The sequence below is a fragment of the Ictidomys tridecemlineatus genome, chromosome 5 (assembly GCF_052094955.1).
Source record: "Ictidomys tridecemlineatus isolate mIctTri1 chromosome 5, mIctTri1.hap1, whole genome shotgun sequence".
Taxonomy (NCBI): Eukaryota; Metazoa; Chordata; class Mammalia; order Rodentia; family Sciuridae; genus Ictidomys; species Ictidomys tridecemlineatus.
In genome coordinates this window covers 156,910,145-156,928,438 of record NC_135481.1, presented here as the reverse complement: position 1 = coordinate 156,928,438, position 18,294 = coordinate 156,910,145, and the positions used below count along the sequence as shown (strand labels likewise).

The 18,294-nt window shown below is 36.5% G+C and overlaps 1 protein-coding gene across 9 annotated transcripts in view; it reads right to left on the bottom strand.

Moving 5' to 3' along the window:
- Ralgapa2 (Ral GTPase activating protein catalytic subunit alpha 2) overlaps positions 1-18,294 on the bottom strand; it is a 310,144-nt gene that overhangs the window by 119,101 nt on the left and 172,749 nt on the right. For 8 of the 9 annotated variants that reach the window (XR_013439515.1, XM_078051331.1, XM_078051332.1 and 5 more), the window contains 7 exons: positions 16,185-16,293; positions 10,496-10,606; positions 9,092-9,160; positions 8,660-8,797; positions 7,416-7,599; positions 1,926-2,682; positions 842-913 (listed from right to left, as the gene is read on the bottom strand). Coding sequence is in view for 7 of the 9 variants with exons in the window: in XM_078051331.1 (XP_077907457.1) it covers positions 842-913; positions 1,926-2,682; positions 7,416-7,599; positions 8,660-8,797; positions 9,092-9,160; positions 10,496-10,606; positions 16,185-16,293 (1,440 nt within the window). In the remaining 2 variants the exon portion in view is untranslated. Of the gene's footprint in view, positions 1-841; positions 914-1,925; positions 2,683-7,415; positions 7,600-8,659; positions 8,798-9,091; positions 9,161-10,495; positions 10,607-16,184; positions 16,294-18,294 lie in introns of those variants that run through there. The other variant, XR_013439516.1, reaches the window with a different exon arrangement.

The following is an 18,294-nucleotide window of genomic DNA, read 5'->3' as shown; positions in this document are numbered from 1 at the left end:
ATCTATGAGTTAAGAAGGAGTAAGAAAAATGTAGGAAAATAAAATATAGTGGGAAGAGTTGAAAAACAAGCCTGGGGAAAACAACCTAAATTTGAGTGCTGATGAAACATTAAGATATTTCTAAAGGGGAATAAGCAAAGGGTTTTGTTGTTGTTGTTGTTATTTTTGAAGAGTTTTTTTTTTTTAAACTAAACATTAAGGAATCTGTTTATTCAAGACTTACAAGTATCTGTCAAATGCTGAGGATTATATTCTTAACTTAGGTGGTTTTGGAAGCACATATTTCCCCAAATCAAAAACTGTTTATGATTATGAACTCCTTTCTAGAAATGATTTTGATATTGTACAGAAAAAAAGGTAGAGCTGAGAATGTAACCAGCTTTGAAAATGAGACATTAATAGAGAGTTATTAATTTCAACATGCTTGTTCTAACATTTCCAACGTTTTAAAGCCAAGACTACAGAATGCCAGTGCAGGTTGCAAAGCAAGGACTATGAAGTCAGTCTCATATGGTTTCAAATAATATGGTATAGGTGATTATGACTTGTTTAATCTAGGTAAATATCTACTTCCTTATCAGAAAAAGAGACAGTTGCAGAGAATAAATGAGAATGGATGTCCACTGAGTGCCACATAGAAAGGTATTCAATCAAAAGCAGAGGTTAAGTGGGAGCCCCTACCTCTTCTTAGAGTAACAAATGTGAGTTATTCCTAAAGGGTATAAATATCAAAGGTTTAACAGGGGCAAATGTCAGCAGATTCCAGGTTATAGAACTACCCATGGGTTCTAAGCACATACACAGGTGAACTGGAAAAGGAGTCTGATATACTTTCACATACCACTGGCGAGAGTCCAGGTTTTTCAATTCTCTCAATAATTTTGAATTTTTCTTCAAAAGATGAAAATTCTTCCTATAAAGAGAAAAACGATGGAAGAAAAAAATCATGTGATCAATGGTCAATTTTGCTGCATTTGAGTTAGTTAACAAATCTATCTATCATCCATTCATCTTCTTCCTCATTTCACTAAATATCTGTGATAGAATCAAGTCCATTTGCCTTCATATGTGCAAGGCATAAAAATCCCACTGCATCCCATTACTGTCCAGTGACACTGAATGACTCTGATAAACTGAGTGTGGCCTTGTTCTGTATTTTCAGTCAGCTCTGCTACAAATTTCTGCACAACACTTCTTTCTTTTTTTTTTTTTAAAGAGAGAGTGAGAGAGGAGAGAGAGAGAGAGAGAGAGAGAGAGAGAGAGAGAGAGAGAGAGAGAGAGAATTTTTAATATTTAGTTTTCAGTTCTCGGCGGACACAACATCTTTGTTGGTATGTGGTGCTGAGGATCGAACTTGTGTCGCACGCATACCAGGCGAGTGCGCTACCGCTTGAGCCACATCCCCAGCCCAACACTTATTTCTTTAAAAACTGAACTCCACTATTGGGATCCAGTCAAATCTATCCTCTTCCATGAGGTCTTCTCCACTGTCCCATACTTCCCACTGGACTAAATCATTCCTCTTGAACTCCTGGGCCACTCTATGCTTTATCAAAGTTTCATCACACCCACCTCCCTCATCAGATCTAAGGCGTATTTGCCATTTACATCTTCATTAAAGTAGAAATGATAATGGCCAGAGAAGTAAGTAAATAAAACATATACACAAAGGAAATACTTCAAACTCTAAAACATTCAGTAGGCATTTAGAATTCAATGTGTGCATTAGTACAGCATAATTAGTTCCATTTCTGGCTTTAAGTTAGCAGCCAAAATAACTTTTAATTATTATCATTATCAAAATAATGTTGAAATAGTGAAAAAAAATCTCCATTTTTATTTTCTTCTTCCCTGACCCTAAATTGATTAAAAAAAAAGAAAAATCATTTGAAAAAGATAATTTAAGGACTAGCATGTATTGTTACCTTCTATCCCAAGAATTCATTCCCAAATCATCGAGTAACAACCTGCAGAAATAAAAAGGCCCTCGGGGCTCCACTGGCGAGGGTTGCCCTTGGCTGGTAACTTTCATTGAAGAATCAGAGTTACACCTCTGAACATATTCGTCTTCCTGTGCACTCTGGCGCAAAATGACCTCAATGATTTCCTTTTCTTGCTCACGGTTCATGCCATATGGGGGTGGGGAGGGCTCATTTAGATTTAGCTGTGATGGTAAAAGGCATTCGGGACTAGTGTGGCCAATGTTTTCAAGTAGTTTGTCAAGGACATCATCTCCTTCTTCGATTTGGGAATGATCTTTCTGAGGTCCAAATGTGTGATGATGGTGGCCCGAAATTAGAAATAAGGGATTTCTTCCATTGGGTGCTAAGCATCCCTCCAGAGGTCCATATAAAACTTTTCCATCCCAAGAGTACTTCCCTGATATATCCCTCACAATAACTCTCACATCTGAGAGGGCACCCCCAGGTCCTTCTGCAGGTGTCTGAAGGTAGGAAATGAGGGTACTGTCATTAAATACAAACAGCTGCAGGTTGGGGCTCCTGAACACCTCAGAAGACAGCTCAGTGCCTTCCACGTGGGCATTGTCGTGGTTCTCACTGACAAGGCTATGCAGCACAGCTGGGCCTCCGCTCAGAGGGTAGTGACCCAGGTGGTTCACCAGGTGGGCCATCACCATTCGGGCAGTCAGAGGGATCAGTTCCACACTTCTTCGCCTTTTCTCTGTGAACAGCCAAGAATGAACAGACAGTGAAGATTAGAACTGAATGCCACCAAGTTTCGGTGTTTGTTGGTTTAGTCTAGGACTTTGCTTCAACTTTTAAATTTAATTTTATTTATTGTTTTTTGGTATGGGCATTGAACCCAGAGTCTTGGGCATACCAGGCACTGATATGATACTGAGTCATATCCCCAGCCCTCAACTATTTATTTTAAACAATTCTATTTTAATTTAAAAGCATAATTCAAATGGACTACTAAAAAACCAGTTTACAGGAGAAACTCATTCTGAAAGGGATGTTAAAAATTCTGTAGGCATAGAATTAGAAAAAGCAAAATGTCCTTTTCCTTAAAGAGTTGTCACTTTTGGGGGTATAGTTCAGTAGTTGAACACTTGCCTAGCATACCTGAGGCCCATGGTTTGATTCTCAACACCACAATAACAAAACAAAACCCAAGGAGCTCATAGTTCAAAGAGCTCTGTAAGGACAAAATTCATAGTCAGGGGCAGCTAGGGGCTGGAGAGTAGCTTAGGGAGGTACCTTGCTTCCCTTGATGGGGTAGATGTAGACCTGGTAAGGAAATTAATCAAATTTGTGACTGATAAAATATATTCAAAGCAGTTGGCTTAATAATTATTGTGACAATTTATGTTTAGTTGTTAGGGCATTTTAAATATTTAAGAGAATCTGACATACTAATGAATCATGGAGAAACTTAGAAGACTTTAACTAAATTTTTAGTTGATGATTAAATGCTCAAAAGCAACTGATTTATAAATTTTTTAATACTTACAAAGTATACAAAGATTTTGACAACAATAGTGTAAGGGGGTCTTGTAAAATAAAGCATAAGGAGGAAGAATCAGATAAACTAAATCTACATGAATTGAAATGATGATTTAAACTTAAAAGTAATTATGGAAATTTCAATCTGTCAAATTTATGAAAGCATTATGCTTTAATCTAAGAACAAGTGAAAATGAAACCACTAATTTTAACAGAAAAAAAAACTAGATATTTAAATAAACTAAGGTTTATAACTTGAGCTTGAAGTTTTAGAAAATATGAAAAAACAAATATTAATCAAACCTAAGTAAATGTAAATATTTTTAATGCTGCATACCCTCCCCCTTAGAAATTAAAAATCTAATTGACTTATTTATGATACATCAGTTTTATGATGTATGAAACGTAACGGAGGTAAAAAAATCAAATCCCCAAATTTAAGAAATTCTGGGTAACGACTGAGGAGAATAAGATCATCTTGAGTTTTCTTGGATTTCTTGTTTTTTTTTTTTTAAATAATGAATAAGAAATATGTACTCAATAATGGAAAATAAATTTTCATATCAAAACACTCATTTTTTTAGAAGCAATGGAAGTCATCTACATTTCTCTCTGAAACTAAACTCTCTCTCCCAAACCCCGGGAGAAGTGAATATGATTTCCACACAACTAAGAAATTTAAGGCCCAGATTTAACACTCAAGCTAAGAAATGTTAATGCCCCAAAGAGCAAACATAAAGCTAGCCAAGAGTTGGTGAGTTCATAATGCAGATTACTTCATACATATTTGCATGGCAGAAAGGGCATAAAACTCTCACCAATAAAGGTCTAATTTGATAAAGGCCCAAGGTAGAAAATAACAATTAGAAAGTCACCTTTCTTCTACCTTTACATACATAGGTTATGCTTTCAATTTAAGGTAAATATAAATGTGTATTCTATGAATGTATTTGAATTCTGTAATGGAAAATTAACCTGGAGTCACACTGATCAGGTTATAAACCATGACACAATGACACATCCAATAAAAATCTAAAATAGCTCTGATACTGAAAACTGAAGAAAGGGAATATTTTATGAAATAGCAATGACTAACTGCACTGCCTGTGGGTTCTTTGAAAAACAAAGAAAAAAGTTGGACAGTTAATGAAAAAACAAGTTCATGACTTTCACAAACTATTAAAAAATAGAGTTCAAATATCTTCATTTTATTTTCCTAAACTTTGGATGAAATATAAGAGTAGTATTTTAGGTTATCCTTTAAATTTCATTTTTTGAAACCCCTCCAATCCCTTCTCTTTTAAGTAATTAGGTATAAGTGACGAGGAATCTGAGCAAACAAGTCTACTATTGATAGCTTTACCATGTCTCCTTGTATCTTTCTTTTAAAGTAGTAAATATACCTAGTATTAGATAATAGTCTAAGAAAGAATCATAAAAAATAACAGATAAAAATATAATATTGCTTATCAGAGACATTATCTAATTCGAATAGTTTTGTAATGAATGACAAATTGTGACAATGAGTGAAATAAATAAGCACATTTTATTTAACCTAAAATCTATTACCTTTATTTATCCTCTTTACTCTTAACAAGATGTACTCACTTAGCAAGAGTGCTTGTGCATGCCAATATTGTTTTTAAGCATCTTGTTTTTTACTTAGTTAAATTGCTAGTAAATTTTAAAAATTCTTTTGTCATAGAAGTTTGAGCAATTAGTTTTAGTACTATAGAACTATGTTGGGAACAGGTGCATAAGATTCTGAAGTCTTCTGGAGAATGATATTCAAGTCAAGGAGTGTTGTGCATAGAAAGGAAAATGGTATCAAAATCAGAGTGTATTTTTAGGTTTTTCCTTTTTCACTAACCTATTAATCTTTTGCTATTTTCAAGAAACAAGTCATATTGAGTAGTGAACCTGTTTTAGAGACAGCCATGTGGGATAAATGTCAATAACTTTAGGAAAAAGTAAGTTAATTTCTTGTAAGACAGGATTGCAAAAGAGGAAACAGCAAAAGAAATGGATCAAGAGTTATTCTGATTACTTAATATAAATATGGTTTGAATTTATAATTGTGGGGAAAATTTCAAGAAGATATTACAGTTAACAGACAGTGGAATTCCAGGAAAAGACAATTAAATGATTAAGAAAATGGAAGGTGAGTACAGTGGCACACACCAGTAAATTCCAGCAGCTCAGGAGGATTTCAAGTTGAAAGCCAGTCTCAGCAACTTAGTGAGGCCCTAAGCAACTTTGCAAGACCTTGTCTCTAAATAAAACATAAACAGGGCTAGGGATGTGACTTAGTGGTAAAAGGCCCTGGGTTCAATCCCTAGTACAGAAAAAAAAAAAAAAAGATGGATAACAGAAGTTTACCACAACCAGAACAACTCAAAACAAGAGTCTTTAGCCTATGGCAAAAATCTCAGTAAAAAATTTATTTCAGGAAAATGATCATTAAATCTTAGACTCGAATCCCACCTCCATTATTTCTGACTTGTACAGTCTTGAGAAAATCCCTTAACTTTCATTTGCTTGTCTATCAAATGAAGTTAAAATCAGAACTGTCAGATTTCAAGGCCATGCTCTTTTTTATCCTCATCTCACCTTTCCCTTTATCTTCACCTGACTCATACTTCAGACTCCATGGTCCTACAATCATATCCCTGTACCATGGGCCCTCAAGTACCTCAAGTATGGCCTACAGCACTCCATCTCTCACCAGCCCCACAAGAGAGATCTGTCTCAAGTCTCTGAGTGATCTCTCTGGCTAGACCAACCACTCTGCCCAAAGTGTTCTGGCAAAACCCATGGCCAAACACCACTGGGAAATAAATCAGCTCCTTTTTTTAAAGCTCTTACCTTCTCCAAGAGTTTCTGAGGCATCTGCACTGCTGACTTTCCTCAGTGACACCTGCACTGCTGACTTTCCTCAGTGACACCTGCTTTCTTCCCATGACTTCCTAGACATGTTTCTTTCTTGGTCCTTCCATGGATGATCTAGTACTCCACACCCACATTTTTTAACTTTTAATTTTGTAACAACTAATGGTCCATATGATTATAAGAAATAATACAGAGAGATCTCAAATAGTCTTCATCTCAGTGGCAACATCTTACATAATCACAGCATAATACCACAATCAGGAAACTGACACTGATATTAATCCACTCATATTATTCAATGTTTGCCAGTTTTACATACACCCATTTGTATGTTTGATTCTATGTAATTTGATCACTCATACAGATGCCACAATTACCTCAACAATCAACTCTCAACAATCCAAATTCTAGAGCTGGGTGCTTATCATTTGGGATGGGGGATGGTTAAGGAGGAAAGTCCTGACAATCCTCATAGACTCTAAAGTAGACTTTGCTACAAGCAGAGACATCCTCAAACAGGGATAAGTAAATTCCCATCTCCTTCCATGAGGGTCTCCTACTCTAGAAGAGTCTATAAGCTCTTTTCGAAGCCTGCCCATCGTGCCAAGGTTAGCTTAGGTCCCTCTCAATGGGAAGCTCCCATGGTGCCACTAGTCCAAAATTGAAATGATTCTTTCTGGATTTTTCTTGTCTCTCCAATCAGATGCAAAACTCTTTGAGGACACAAAATGAAACTTTTTTGAGGATTCCATGGGTCTGAGACATATGGATCTTTAATAACATAAAGCTGTTTGAATAACTAAGAAGGGGAAGGAGCAGAGAGAAAAAAACAAATAAACAAACAACAACAGCAACAACAACCCCCCCTCCAAACAGCAAAAAAACCCCAGAGAAACAAAAAGGGAAAGCAGAATTTGCCATACATAGAGGACTCTAAAAACTAGGATTTTAACTTCAACAACCAGGTTAAAAATAGTAATAATAACACAGCAAGCACTGGACAAAAGGCTTCAATCTTTCCTTCTCTTATTCACAAGATATATTTGGAACGATACTTACCTTCTTCAACAGTCAGCAGGTTCCCCAGTTCTGCTGATGAATGATACTGAACTGGCTCAGAGCTCTTCACGTTTGCCAGTGGCAGAAAGGGGTCATAATCCGTGGATGACAAGTCAGCCAGAGTCAGTGTATAGTGACTTTGTTGGGTATATGTGCTTGAGCCACAAACACAGCAGTGCAGAACCTGTGGAAAACAGATGGAATGGCACCAGGGTGTGGATGACATCATCTCCTGTCCCCTGATACTCATGATGTCCAATCACCATGGCTCTTAAGAGCTAAGACTCCTGTTTGGGAATAATTCAAAACATTGGGTCCTGCTGGGGTTGTGGCTCAGCAGTAGAGCACTTGCCTAGCATGCACAAAGCCCTGGGTTCAATCCTCAGCATCACATAAAAATAAATAAAATAAAGGTATTTTGTCCAACAGCTTAAAAAAAAATTTAAAAAAATTGGGTCTTTTTCATCCTTAAATATATTTTTGCTGTTAGCAAGACACTGATGTGTTCTTTCACATCAATTACAATAAATATATTCTCAAAGAAAAGTTAAAAAGTGATTATTTCACCATTCACAGTGATTGCATATACCTAAGGCCTCCTCCATCCATCAAAGGAGACACAAGTAGAAGAAAATGAATCAGGAGGTGAAGGGTGGCTGGGAGATAAGTTATTTATGGTGGAGGGCAGAATGGGCTCAATGAGCAGAGCCTACTGGCCAATTCAAGACAGTTTTTAAGTTTAAATCAGCATGACTCATGATCCCATAAACAATTTTTAAAGTATAGTTTAGTAAAAGCAAATTTAACTAAGATTTTTGAAGTATTCTTATTTTTCACAAGACTAACTTCTTTAATTTAACGATTATACTTTTTCCTACCTTGCATAAACAGATTTTTGGCAAGCGAACACTGTGATTATTCCTATAATATAAATAATTCTTTTCTAAATTAAGTAACCATAGACCACATTCCATAAAAATTGGGGAATACTGATCAAAGAATAGCCTACTTAAAATTAAAGATGAGAGTCATAAAAATGAATGAATTTTTAACTTGGTAATCATTACTTCTCTAAAACTTTATCTTCCTCCTTTCAGATCTCAAGTTATTCTTTTTAAATATTTTAACTCGTCACGAGTCCTTTTTCAAAAGGGCATAGATAAATAAGTGCACAAAAGATATTTTGGTAGTTTTCTGACATGTAGGTCCATAGTCCATGTCTTGAGGCTCAAGTGAAGACTTACCCTATAGATATAATCCAGCAAGGGGGCCCGGGATGGGTGCTGCTCCTCCAGGACCACTGTGGACACAGGATGGAGAAGGGTATTCACTGGCAATGCCATGCACCAGTCCAAGAGGCAGAGGAGTAAGGATACAATAAACTGGAAGAAGAAATATTATGTTATGTTGCAGTCTTTTAAACATCACTATGTATAATAATATAAAAGAAAATTCTTTCTATATACAAATTATTGAACAGACATCCAAATTCTAGATAGATAAGTAAATATAAGACAGCGTTTTCATAAAAATGCATCTGTTAAAATCTGTTAATAATCTGTTAAAATCAATGCATGCAGATATTATAAAGGCTATAACTATTTATACTACATTTTTAATTCTGTCTTACATTTAAAAACAAACTCTAGAGAAAAGTTAGCTAATGTGCCACCTACCTTCTTATCTGTTTCCACTGAAGAGTACTCAGCACTTGGTAATAGGAAAGCAATTGTAGCCACAAGGATCTGCATAAAAGATAAGTGCCAAAAAGACCAACATAATAGTTTTAGAAGCCATATCTTAAAAGGTGACCTTGCAATGAAATCTAGCTTTATGCTAACTCACTGGAGGAAGGTGATATAAAGTCGAGGGTCAGTTGTGTGGTATGATCTTGAAAATTATGGGAAGGCAATGGGGGCATATCTGGTTTCCACATAATCTGTTGGTGGTGTAATTGAGGGCTCAAGGGAAAGGACTACCTCTCATTGCAGTCACATAATTTCTACCATCAGTTCTCTCACTTTTCATATTGAAATAAAAAAGGACTTAAGAGTAATTATGAAAATGTTTCTATTCAATTTCTTATAATTACCCCAGTCTGTACCTGCTGTCCTGCTGTCATAGCATCCCTTTAATTCACAAAAGTATTCCTGTTTAGGTGACAAACTATAGGGTTGCCCTAAAATCTAACTTTACATTTTACATCTTATATTACTATATCCAAAGCTCTATTTCACTGTAGATCACTTAAGGTAAAAAAAAAAAAATATTTGACTTCTGATGTGTTTCTGGGAGAACAAAGTGATCTTGCCAGTGAAATTTGTCTAGGGCTAAGAGAAAATAAATCAACCTCACTTCTTCTCTCACCCTACAATCCCTTATGGGGACAAATCAAATTTCTTCAAACAGTTACCCCTGGATGTGTAAGACAGAACATGTTTTAAAAGTGCAGCTATAAAAATTGGCAGGAATGGATGTGACTTGCTACCAGGTACTTATGAGTGAGGATACTTGCTCAGATATAAGCAAAGCATTCTTAGATGGAACTCATTTTAGGATGCTATGGTTGAAATTATTCTTCCTGATCCTTCTCCTCTCCAATCCCACCAACCAATGGAACAAGAGGGTATTACAGGGGTAATCTCATCACAGATGGGTAATCATGCTATGACAGAAAGCAGGGTCCAGGGCTTTGTCTTGGAGGAACTCCTACTTTATACAAAAGATACCTCCTCCACCCTGCACAGAGGGCATCATAATCAGCTGCTTACTCCTTGTTGGCACCATCCAAATTACTTGAGATGAATGAAGACCCAATCCATAAAAGGTCTCTTTGTTGTGGATGTATCTGCCTTTCAAACTCCCCAAGTATCAGTGTCTGCCCTGGAACACTGCTGGCTTCTTTCTGTAGTGCCTAGAATCATAGCTGAGAAGAACAAGTCCAGCTTGCTCTTATGAGACCCACATCGCAATTTAATGTTTGGTTCTCTAGTAATTATTTGAGAGTCTCTAATTAATCAGATATCAAATATACTAAAAAGGAAACGTGTATGTTTTAGCATTCAAGGAAAAGAACTTACTTCTGCCATTTTCCGAGGCAGAGAGGTTTCAAACATCTGAAGTTTTTCCCAGTAGGAAACCAGCAACTGAAGAATATCACAGGCTACCTGAGCCACAATTTTGTTAGGAAACTATAAAAGGAAACAAAATTCCAAAATAAATACATGACAGGTGTATTATCCTTAAGGAAGAATAAAACTTCTTCTCAGATTACAGTATATTTGTTTTGCATAAAATTGATGAAAACTATGATTAACAGAGAAGTCATACATGATCACACCACCATTCTAAAACTGGCTCTTGTTTAGCTTAACTATGTCAATTTATACAACTTTTGTATAGAAATAAATAGCTGCCATTTAATCACTTGAAATTGAAAAACTTTAGCTCACATAAACCATTTTTTTCCCAACTACAGGAAATTACATAATAGAGTATGTTGCTGAATGTCCCTTATCCACTGAACCTTTTTGTTTTCAGCATTTATTTTTTTATTGGTACATTTTAACTATATAGAACAGTTAGTTTCATTGCAGCATGATTGTACATACATAAAACATAATTTCATCAATTTCACTCCCCAATTCTCCCATTACTCTGATTTTACAAAAAGTTTACAAAATTACATATAAGAGGTTGTGAGAGGAATGGGAAAATAAACAAGGAGAGAAATGAACTACAGTAGATGGGGTAGAGAGAGAAGATGTGAGGGAAGGGGAGGGGGATAGTAGGGGATAGGAAAGGTAGCAGAATACAACAGTTACTAATAGGGCATTATGTAAAATTGTGGATGTGTAACTGACGTGATTCTGCAATCTGCATTTGGGGTAAAAATTGGGAGTTCATAACCCACTTCAATCTAATGTATGAAATATGATATGTCAAGAGCTTTGTAATGTTGTGAACAACCAATAAAAAAAAAATAAAAATTTTAAAAAAGAGTGCATAAAAAAAATTTTAAAAAAAGTTTTTTTCACATCATTTTTTCCCATCTTTTAAAAATTTATTCTAATTTGTTATCTATGACAGTAGAATGCATTACAATTCATATTACACATATAGAGCTCAATTTTTCATATCTCTGGTTGTACACAAAGTAGAGTCACACCATTCGTGTTTTCATGCATGTACTTAGGGAATCCACTGAACCTTTTACAAGAATTTTACTCATTCTATTATTGAAAAATCTTCATTGACAGCTCTGTAAGGTAGATGTTCTCTTCATTTTATACATAGAGACAAAGGGATTGATCAAATAAATTTCTATATTCTGAAATGAAACTTGGCCTATATGTTTAACATACTATAATCTGTAAAATTAGAGACTCTGAGAACGTAACTCTTGAGTTATGGCACACTCATTAACTTTGAATGCCACTCCTGAGTCTGGTGTGTGTCTCTACCACCACCATCTTCTAGATGCTTCCATTTCTTGTGAGATAGATGTCAAAGAGGCAGTATTTGAAAGACCTTACTTTACTATGCTAGGGGAACATAAAAGGGCACCCTGTCCTTTTCTCCCTAGCCAGAACCTGGGATTACAAGACTATCTGTCACTCATTAGCTAGAGCAGAAAAATTTGTCAGTGATCTGTCACTGGACTAGAAAAACTCACTCAAGTCACATGAAGTAGCCACCAACTGACATGTGCACAATACAAATAACACTGAAAGGTCAATGTTTAGTACCCCAGTGGCAAACACACAAGATGACAAAGAAGGTAAGGAAAAGATGATTAATTTTAATTCTACAGAATAAACAGTTATTGATAGGCACTACCTGAGAGGTGTGAGGTAGACCCATAGCTCTTCATAACCTTCCACAGCCATCTAGACCCAGATGACCTGATATCTACTAGCCTTCTTCCATTTCTCCAACACCCTGGCTTTTTTCTGCCCTTGCCGTTGTACCCACTCCTAGCTTTGCCTGAACACCCATACCCCAGTGGAGCTTGCACTGTTTCATCTTTCTGATTCTGGCAAAAAAAGTCATCTCCTGCAGGAGGCCACCACACTCATCCAAATGATTGGCAGCCTACCACTTCCAGCACTTCAGTTTCATCTCATCCTTGTTATATATCCTTCATGGCACTAGGGCTATCAGGACCTATCTGACATGTTGATTATTTTCCTACATATTATGAGTCACTATTTTATACCTAGCTTAGCATGGCTTCCTGAAGGATGTGCATGGTAAGCTTAAGAAAAGATACAATGCTGAGGGACTAGGAAAAAGTGAGTGGTTGCTAGCAAGTCTCTTAACTCAGGAAGCTAGAAATATACAAGAAGAAAATGGTGAGACCTGTAGCAGGCAAGACAAAAGGGCTTTGGGCAGAGAGAGGGGGAGACATGACAGGCAGAAAAAAGACTACGGAGGGGGAAAGAGCTGAGCTGTGCCTGGAAGAATGCAGATGCAGAGCCAGGGTTTCCTGTGTGGGGAGTATCAGGGCACAGGTAACTAAGGTAGGAAAGGACCTCAGGAAGAGTAGAAGCTACCATAAGGGTGGCAGTACTGACATATAAGAACGAAGTGGGGAATGGTGGAGATGAAACAAGTCATTCATTCACTCATCCAGCACACAGCAAAGGAAAACTGACAATGTGCCAATATGAATTAAAAGCAGAGAATTAAAGGAATAAGATGAAAAGGACAGGCAGATCCTACTTTAAAGAATTGACAATGTCATGGGGCTGGCAGGGACCTGTCCTGGTTCTGTATGCCCTGCACAGTACCCTGTCCTAGTATCCTGGTCACACTATGTTGAAGGAGAAAGTCAATGATGCCTGGGAGAGCAGGTAGGGGAAAGAGCAGTAGGTGGGGCTGAGGACAGGTTGCTCAGAGAGGAAGGGATGAGCTGTTTGCTTGAGCCTTAGCCTATGCCTCTCTATTTCTTTATTTTTATTTTTTGTAGCTGTAAATGGACAGAATGCCTTTATTTATTTATTTTTATGTGGTGCTGAGGATTGAACCCAGTGCCTCACACATGCTAGACAAGTGCTCTGCCACTGAGCTACAGCCCCAACCCTGCCTCTCTATTTCTACAGTTCAGTCCTCCAAGGTGGAACATCCAGAGTTTCCACCACATACAAGACACTCATCTGCTGCCCCACCAAATGCAAACAAGTGGGGGAGTGAAATTCTTTGGACAGTAGCCCAACTAGGCTGAGCCCACTCACTGTGGCTGCAGACATGTTTACATTAACACCCCTTGGGGAAAACCTCCCCAGTTCATGGCTGGTTGTGCCCCTCCCACATCTGAGCACACTTGGGTCACTCTGTTGGCCGTTTCTGAAGGGCTCAGTTATAAGCAAGGCAATGCTGGAAACTATAAAGTCCTAGGAGCTTGTATTCTCTGCAGTATAAACCATCTGGGAGCAGGAAACCAAAACCATTGCTACTGTAGCCTCTTCATTTTTCTCCCTCCTGGCAGTCTCAGAGACTCCCTCAAGTCCTTTGACTCAAAGTGGTTGCTAGTTCCTTTGTTCTTTCTGGTAACTCTTTCCTTTGTAGTCCTCAGTTCTTCTTAGATTTATACACTATGTCCTTAAACAGGAATCAGATGGAAGTGTCCTCAGAGAACAGTACTTAAAGTCAATATGCTTAAGTCAATGGCTTAAATCAAGCTGGAACCAGTTCCTTTCTTCCTTGTGCTCCTTCTCTTTTACTCCTAAATAAAAGAGAGCATCTATCCAGAGTCGGGGAGGACTCAGTAGGACTGTGCTTAATGGTTGTCTAACAGAATAAGAACTCAGAACATTTAATTGCATTTTTTAGGGTACTTTATGTTTTTCCTATTAATTACAGAAGAACTGTAGAAACTTTGAAAAGTCACAAAAATGCAAAGAAGAAAATCCATTTATCCTTTTACTCTGTTATCTATTTCTTTCCCTCTTCTATACTATAAACTTATATACATACATATATATTCATATATGTATTTATGAATGACATTATTGACTTCTAAACAGTTTTTCCAGGTAAGGGATAGGAATGGGGGAAACACTTTGCATTAAATTTATATGTCTAAATTTAAGTAAAATTAAAATTTGAAAATTAGATCTTAGATTGAGATAAACATCTACCTTAAATAAGATATTTAAAAAATGAAATGGGACCTTACTGTTACTAATCACATGTAAATATTTCTTTGTGGCTTGGGGAATCATAAGTGATCTGCATTTGGTGTACAAAATCCTCACACACGTGGCTAGAGTATCCTGGGTTTGACCTGGAAAGTTCCTCAGGCTCCCAGTCAGTACATTTCTCCCATCTGTGAAGTACAGGTGGTTCACAGGATGGTTCTAAGAAATGAGTATGATGACAAAGGCCAGTGGCCAGCATCCTGTCCAGAGAGAACACTCACAATATGGTATTGTGGTTAAATAGTTTTCCATTCTTCATCACAGGAATCACAGCAAGAATTTTTCTACCTCCTATGATGTAACTGGCATCACTGACCACAGCAATTGTGGAGGAGAGACAGGGGAGGATAAGGTGATGGGGCAGTGTCAAAGGTACACTTGGGGAACAAGAAGCCCTGAGTTTGGTCAGCGGGGTCCAGATCATTGAGGGCCCAATGTCTAGCCAAGGATGGGGAATACAATTAGCTGATGAACTCAGGGGATATCACTGGTCTGATGATGACTGTTCATGTATCAGCTATTGATTGCTGTTGCTATTATAGCTACACGTGACAAACAGCAAAGAAGGGTGGGCAAGAAGGGCCTGGACATAGGTATCAGATGGATGGTTTATGACTTTAATTTTGACTCAGCTAGGGGGTCTCATACACTTAAATAAGTTCCTTAACTCTCTTGAATTTCAATTCTTCCAATGGTAAAATGGGGACATTCACCTTGCCACTAAGAACTACCACAAAGCTCTCAGCACAGTGTCTGGCAAGACAAGGTGCTCACTGGTTCTGAAAATATAATTATGGCAATGCTAACCTTACCAACATTTTAAAGTAAGAACCATGATAGCACAGGATTGAAGCTCTCGTTTAGGAAGCAACCTACCAGCATAATTAAAAGTTCAGTTATGTCTTTAATATCACACAGATCTACTTTCAATGCTGATTCCATCACTTTTACCTGAATAACCTTAGACTTAAAACCTAATTTCTCTGGGTCTTGATGTTCTCTGGTATAAAATGGTGAGTATAACATCTATCTTAAAGAGCTATCATAAATACTCATAAAAGCGTTTAGAAAATTTATCATTATTCTGATCTTGTTTGAGGGCCCAATAAATGATAACTCTTCTCATTAACAAAGCAAAGAAAGAAGTCCTATAAATACTGAAAGTTCAGCACGCACAATGATGTATTAACACTCAGTGCTCTAAACTGGAAGCTGTGGGAGTCTGTCTCAGTCATGTTGAAGAGTGTGGGACATGAAATCTCACTATCTTGTCACCCTCATCAACAGACAACAGCTGTCCTCCTTGTCCTAGGACCTGCCCAGCACGAGATGAACCTCATCTGGCCACCAGGCTATCAGAACAGACTATCAGTGGACTGATGGTAGCTGCCAATGGGGTAAGCAGCCATGGTGACCTCATAGCATACTGACAGGACTCTTAAAAAAGGGAATTCTGAATCATCTCCTTTTTTAACATAGGAGGCAACAAACAATTTCGATTTAAACTAAAATAAAAAATACTTAGGAGATAGTTTAATGTGAAATAAGTACCAAGAATTGGTAATACCTTCAAAGTTACACCTATCACATTGATGGCTTCTTTCACCTGAGGATGGCTGGTACACTGTGCAAGCTCTTCACAGATCCAGATCCCAAGTGAGCAAATGGCGATGCATCTTTTTAAAAAAGAAGGAAAAGAAGAAAAATGCTTATGAAATGATATATTTCCTTAATATTTTCAAATGAGAAAATATTTTAAATCTGTTTATTCAAGGCAGCAAAAATAAAAAAATACATTAACAGAACGTCTTCTTGAGAGAGTAGATAGGGAACTTCAAACAGATCAATTTTCAGGAAAAATAGAAACATTGATAATGATTAGTATTTAAATATTTTATGAAGTGAGTGGCATGTATTCTGTTAATTATCACAGCTCATGTATCACTTATTTTTATTAAAACTAATTTATTACATTTTATTATTTTGATAAAGTTTGGAGGAAAAGTAAAAAATACAAATCTTAGTAAATTATTGAAAACTGAATTTACAATTGTCTTCCTTATATGTACAATGTCTACTACTTACATAAGAAAAACTCTGTATTTTACTTTAAAATATTTTAATGCAACTTTCAAAATTAATTTTACTTTTTTTTTTTAAACACTGTGCTAGAACAAGATATTCTGCCAGGAAAACAGGATCATACCATACACATTTTGATTCTATTTATTGGGGGGGAGGTGTTTCTCAATTATTTATTTATTTATTTATTTATGACAGTAGAATGCATTACAATTCTTATTATACATATAAAACACAATTTTTCATATCTCTGGTTGTATACAAAGTATATTTACACCAATTCATGTCTTCATACATGTACTTTGGATAATAATGACCATAACATTCCACCATCATTTCAAATCTCATGCCCCTTCCCTTCTCCTCCAACCCCTCTGCCCTATCTAGAGTTCGTCTATTCCTCCCATGCTCGCTCTCCCTCTCCCACTATGAATCAGCCTTCTTATATCACAGAAAAAATTCAGCATTTGGTTTTTTGTCTATTTTTTAACTCTACAAAAATTTGGCTTTCTATGCTAAAGAAAAAAGGGGAGAAAAAAGAATTGCCAAGACTTGTTGATGGTGTAAATATGGTAGGTGTGGGAAAAATGAGAAATTAAAGATTTCTTACAAATTTCTGGGTTTAAAACCTGAGTAGATGGTGGTGCCATTTATTGAAATGATATCTAAGGGGCAGTCAGGCTTGTAGGGGAGGCAGAGATTTTGGAAGGCAGACTAAAGGAATTCAGTTATGGTTGTATTAAGTTTGGATATGTTAAAACATCCAAATTGAGATTTCAAGTAAGCAGTTTAATATGTAAGCCTAAGTATATAAGGGGTTTACTAAAGATCCAGGTAAATAAATTAGGATCGTAAGCAAGTAGATGGCATTTGAAGGTTGGTTAGAATAGTATACAAAGACTCATTTGCTCCCAGGAAGTCATGGAGAAAAAACAGGCCCAGTCCTAAACACTGATTCACTCTAATATTCAGAGATTAGGTAGAGAAGGAAAGGTCAACAGAGGAGATAGGAAAGGAGCAGTGGCAATGAAGTAGGGGCTAAATCAGGGAATTAAGTTCTAAGGAGCAGGAATTGTACAGGAAGAGAGTAAAGAGAAACTAACTTCAGAACTGGTACGAGACCTTGAAACTTACATAATAATCTCTAAAATAACTAAAAAAAGGTGTTTCTGGTTTCTTTAAGATAGAGAACTAAGTAGATTGTGAAAAAAAATCAAGAAAAGAAAAAAAAACAGGAGGCAGGAAATGACAGCAAGAAAGAGGAAATGAAAGAAATATTGAGAAAGCTCAACTAAAACAAAGTATTAAATAAGATGACAATACATCCAACAGATCAGTAATTATGAAGAATAGAAACAAACCAAAGTTTCAGTTAAAAGATAAAGATCAGATAGGTAAATTTATAAGATCCAGATATATATACACATATATATATATATATATATATATATATATAGTTTGAACAAAGGTATCTGAAAGAGAAAAATTCAGAAAGAAAAATTTAAAAGAACAGAAAGTATAAAATAGTTGTAAATATCAGATAAAGTAGTCTTTAATATAAAAAAAAATCATCCTTAGAAATAAATAGGATTACT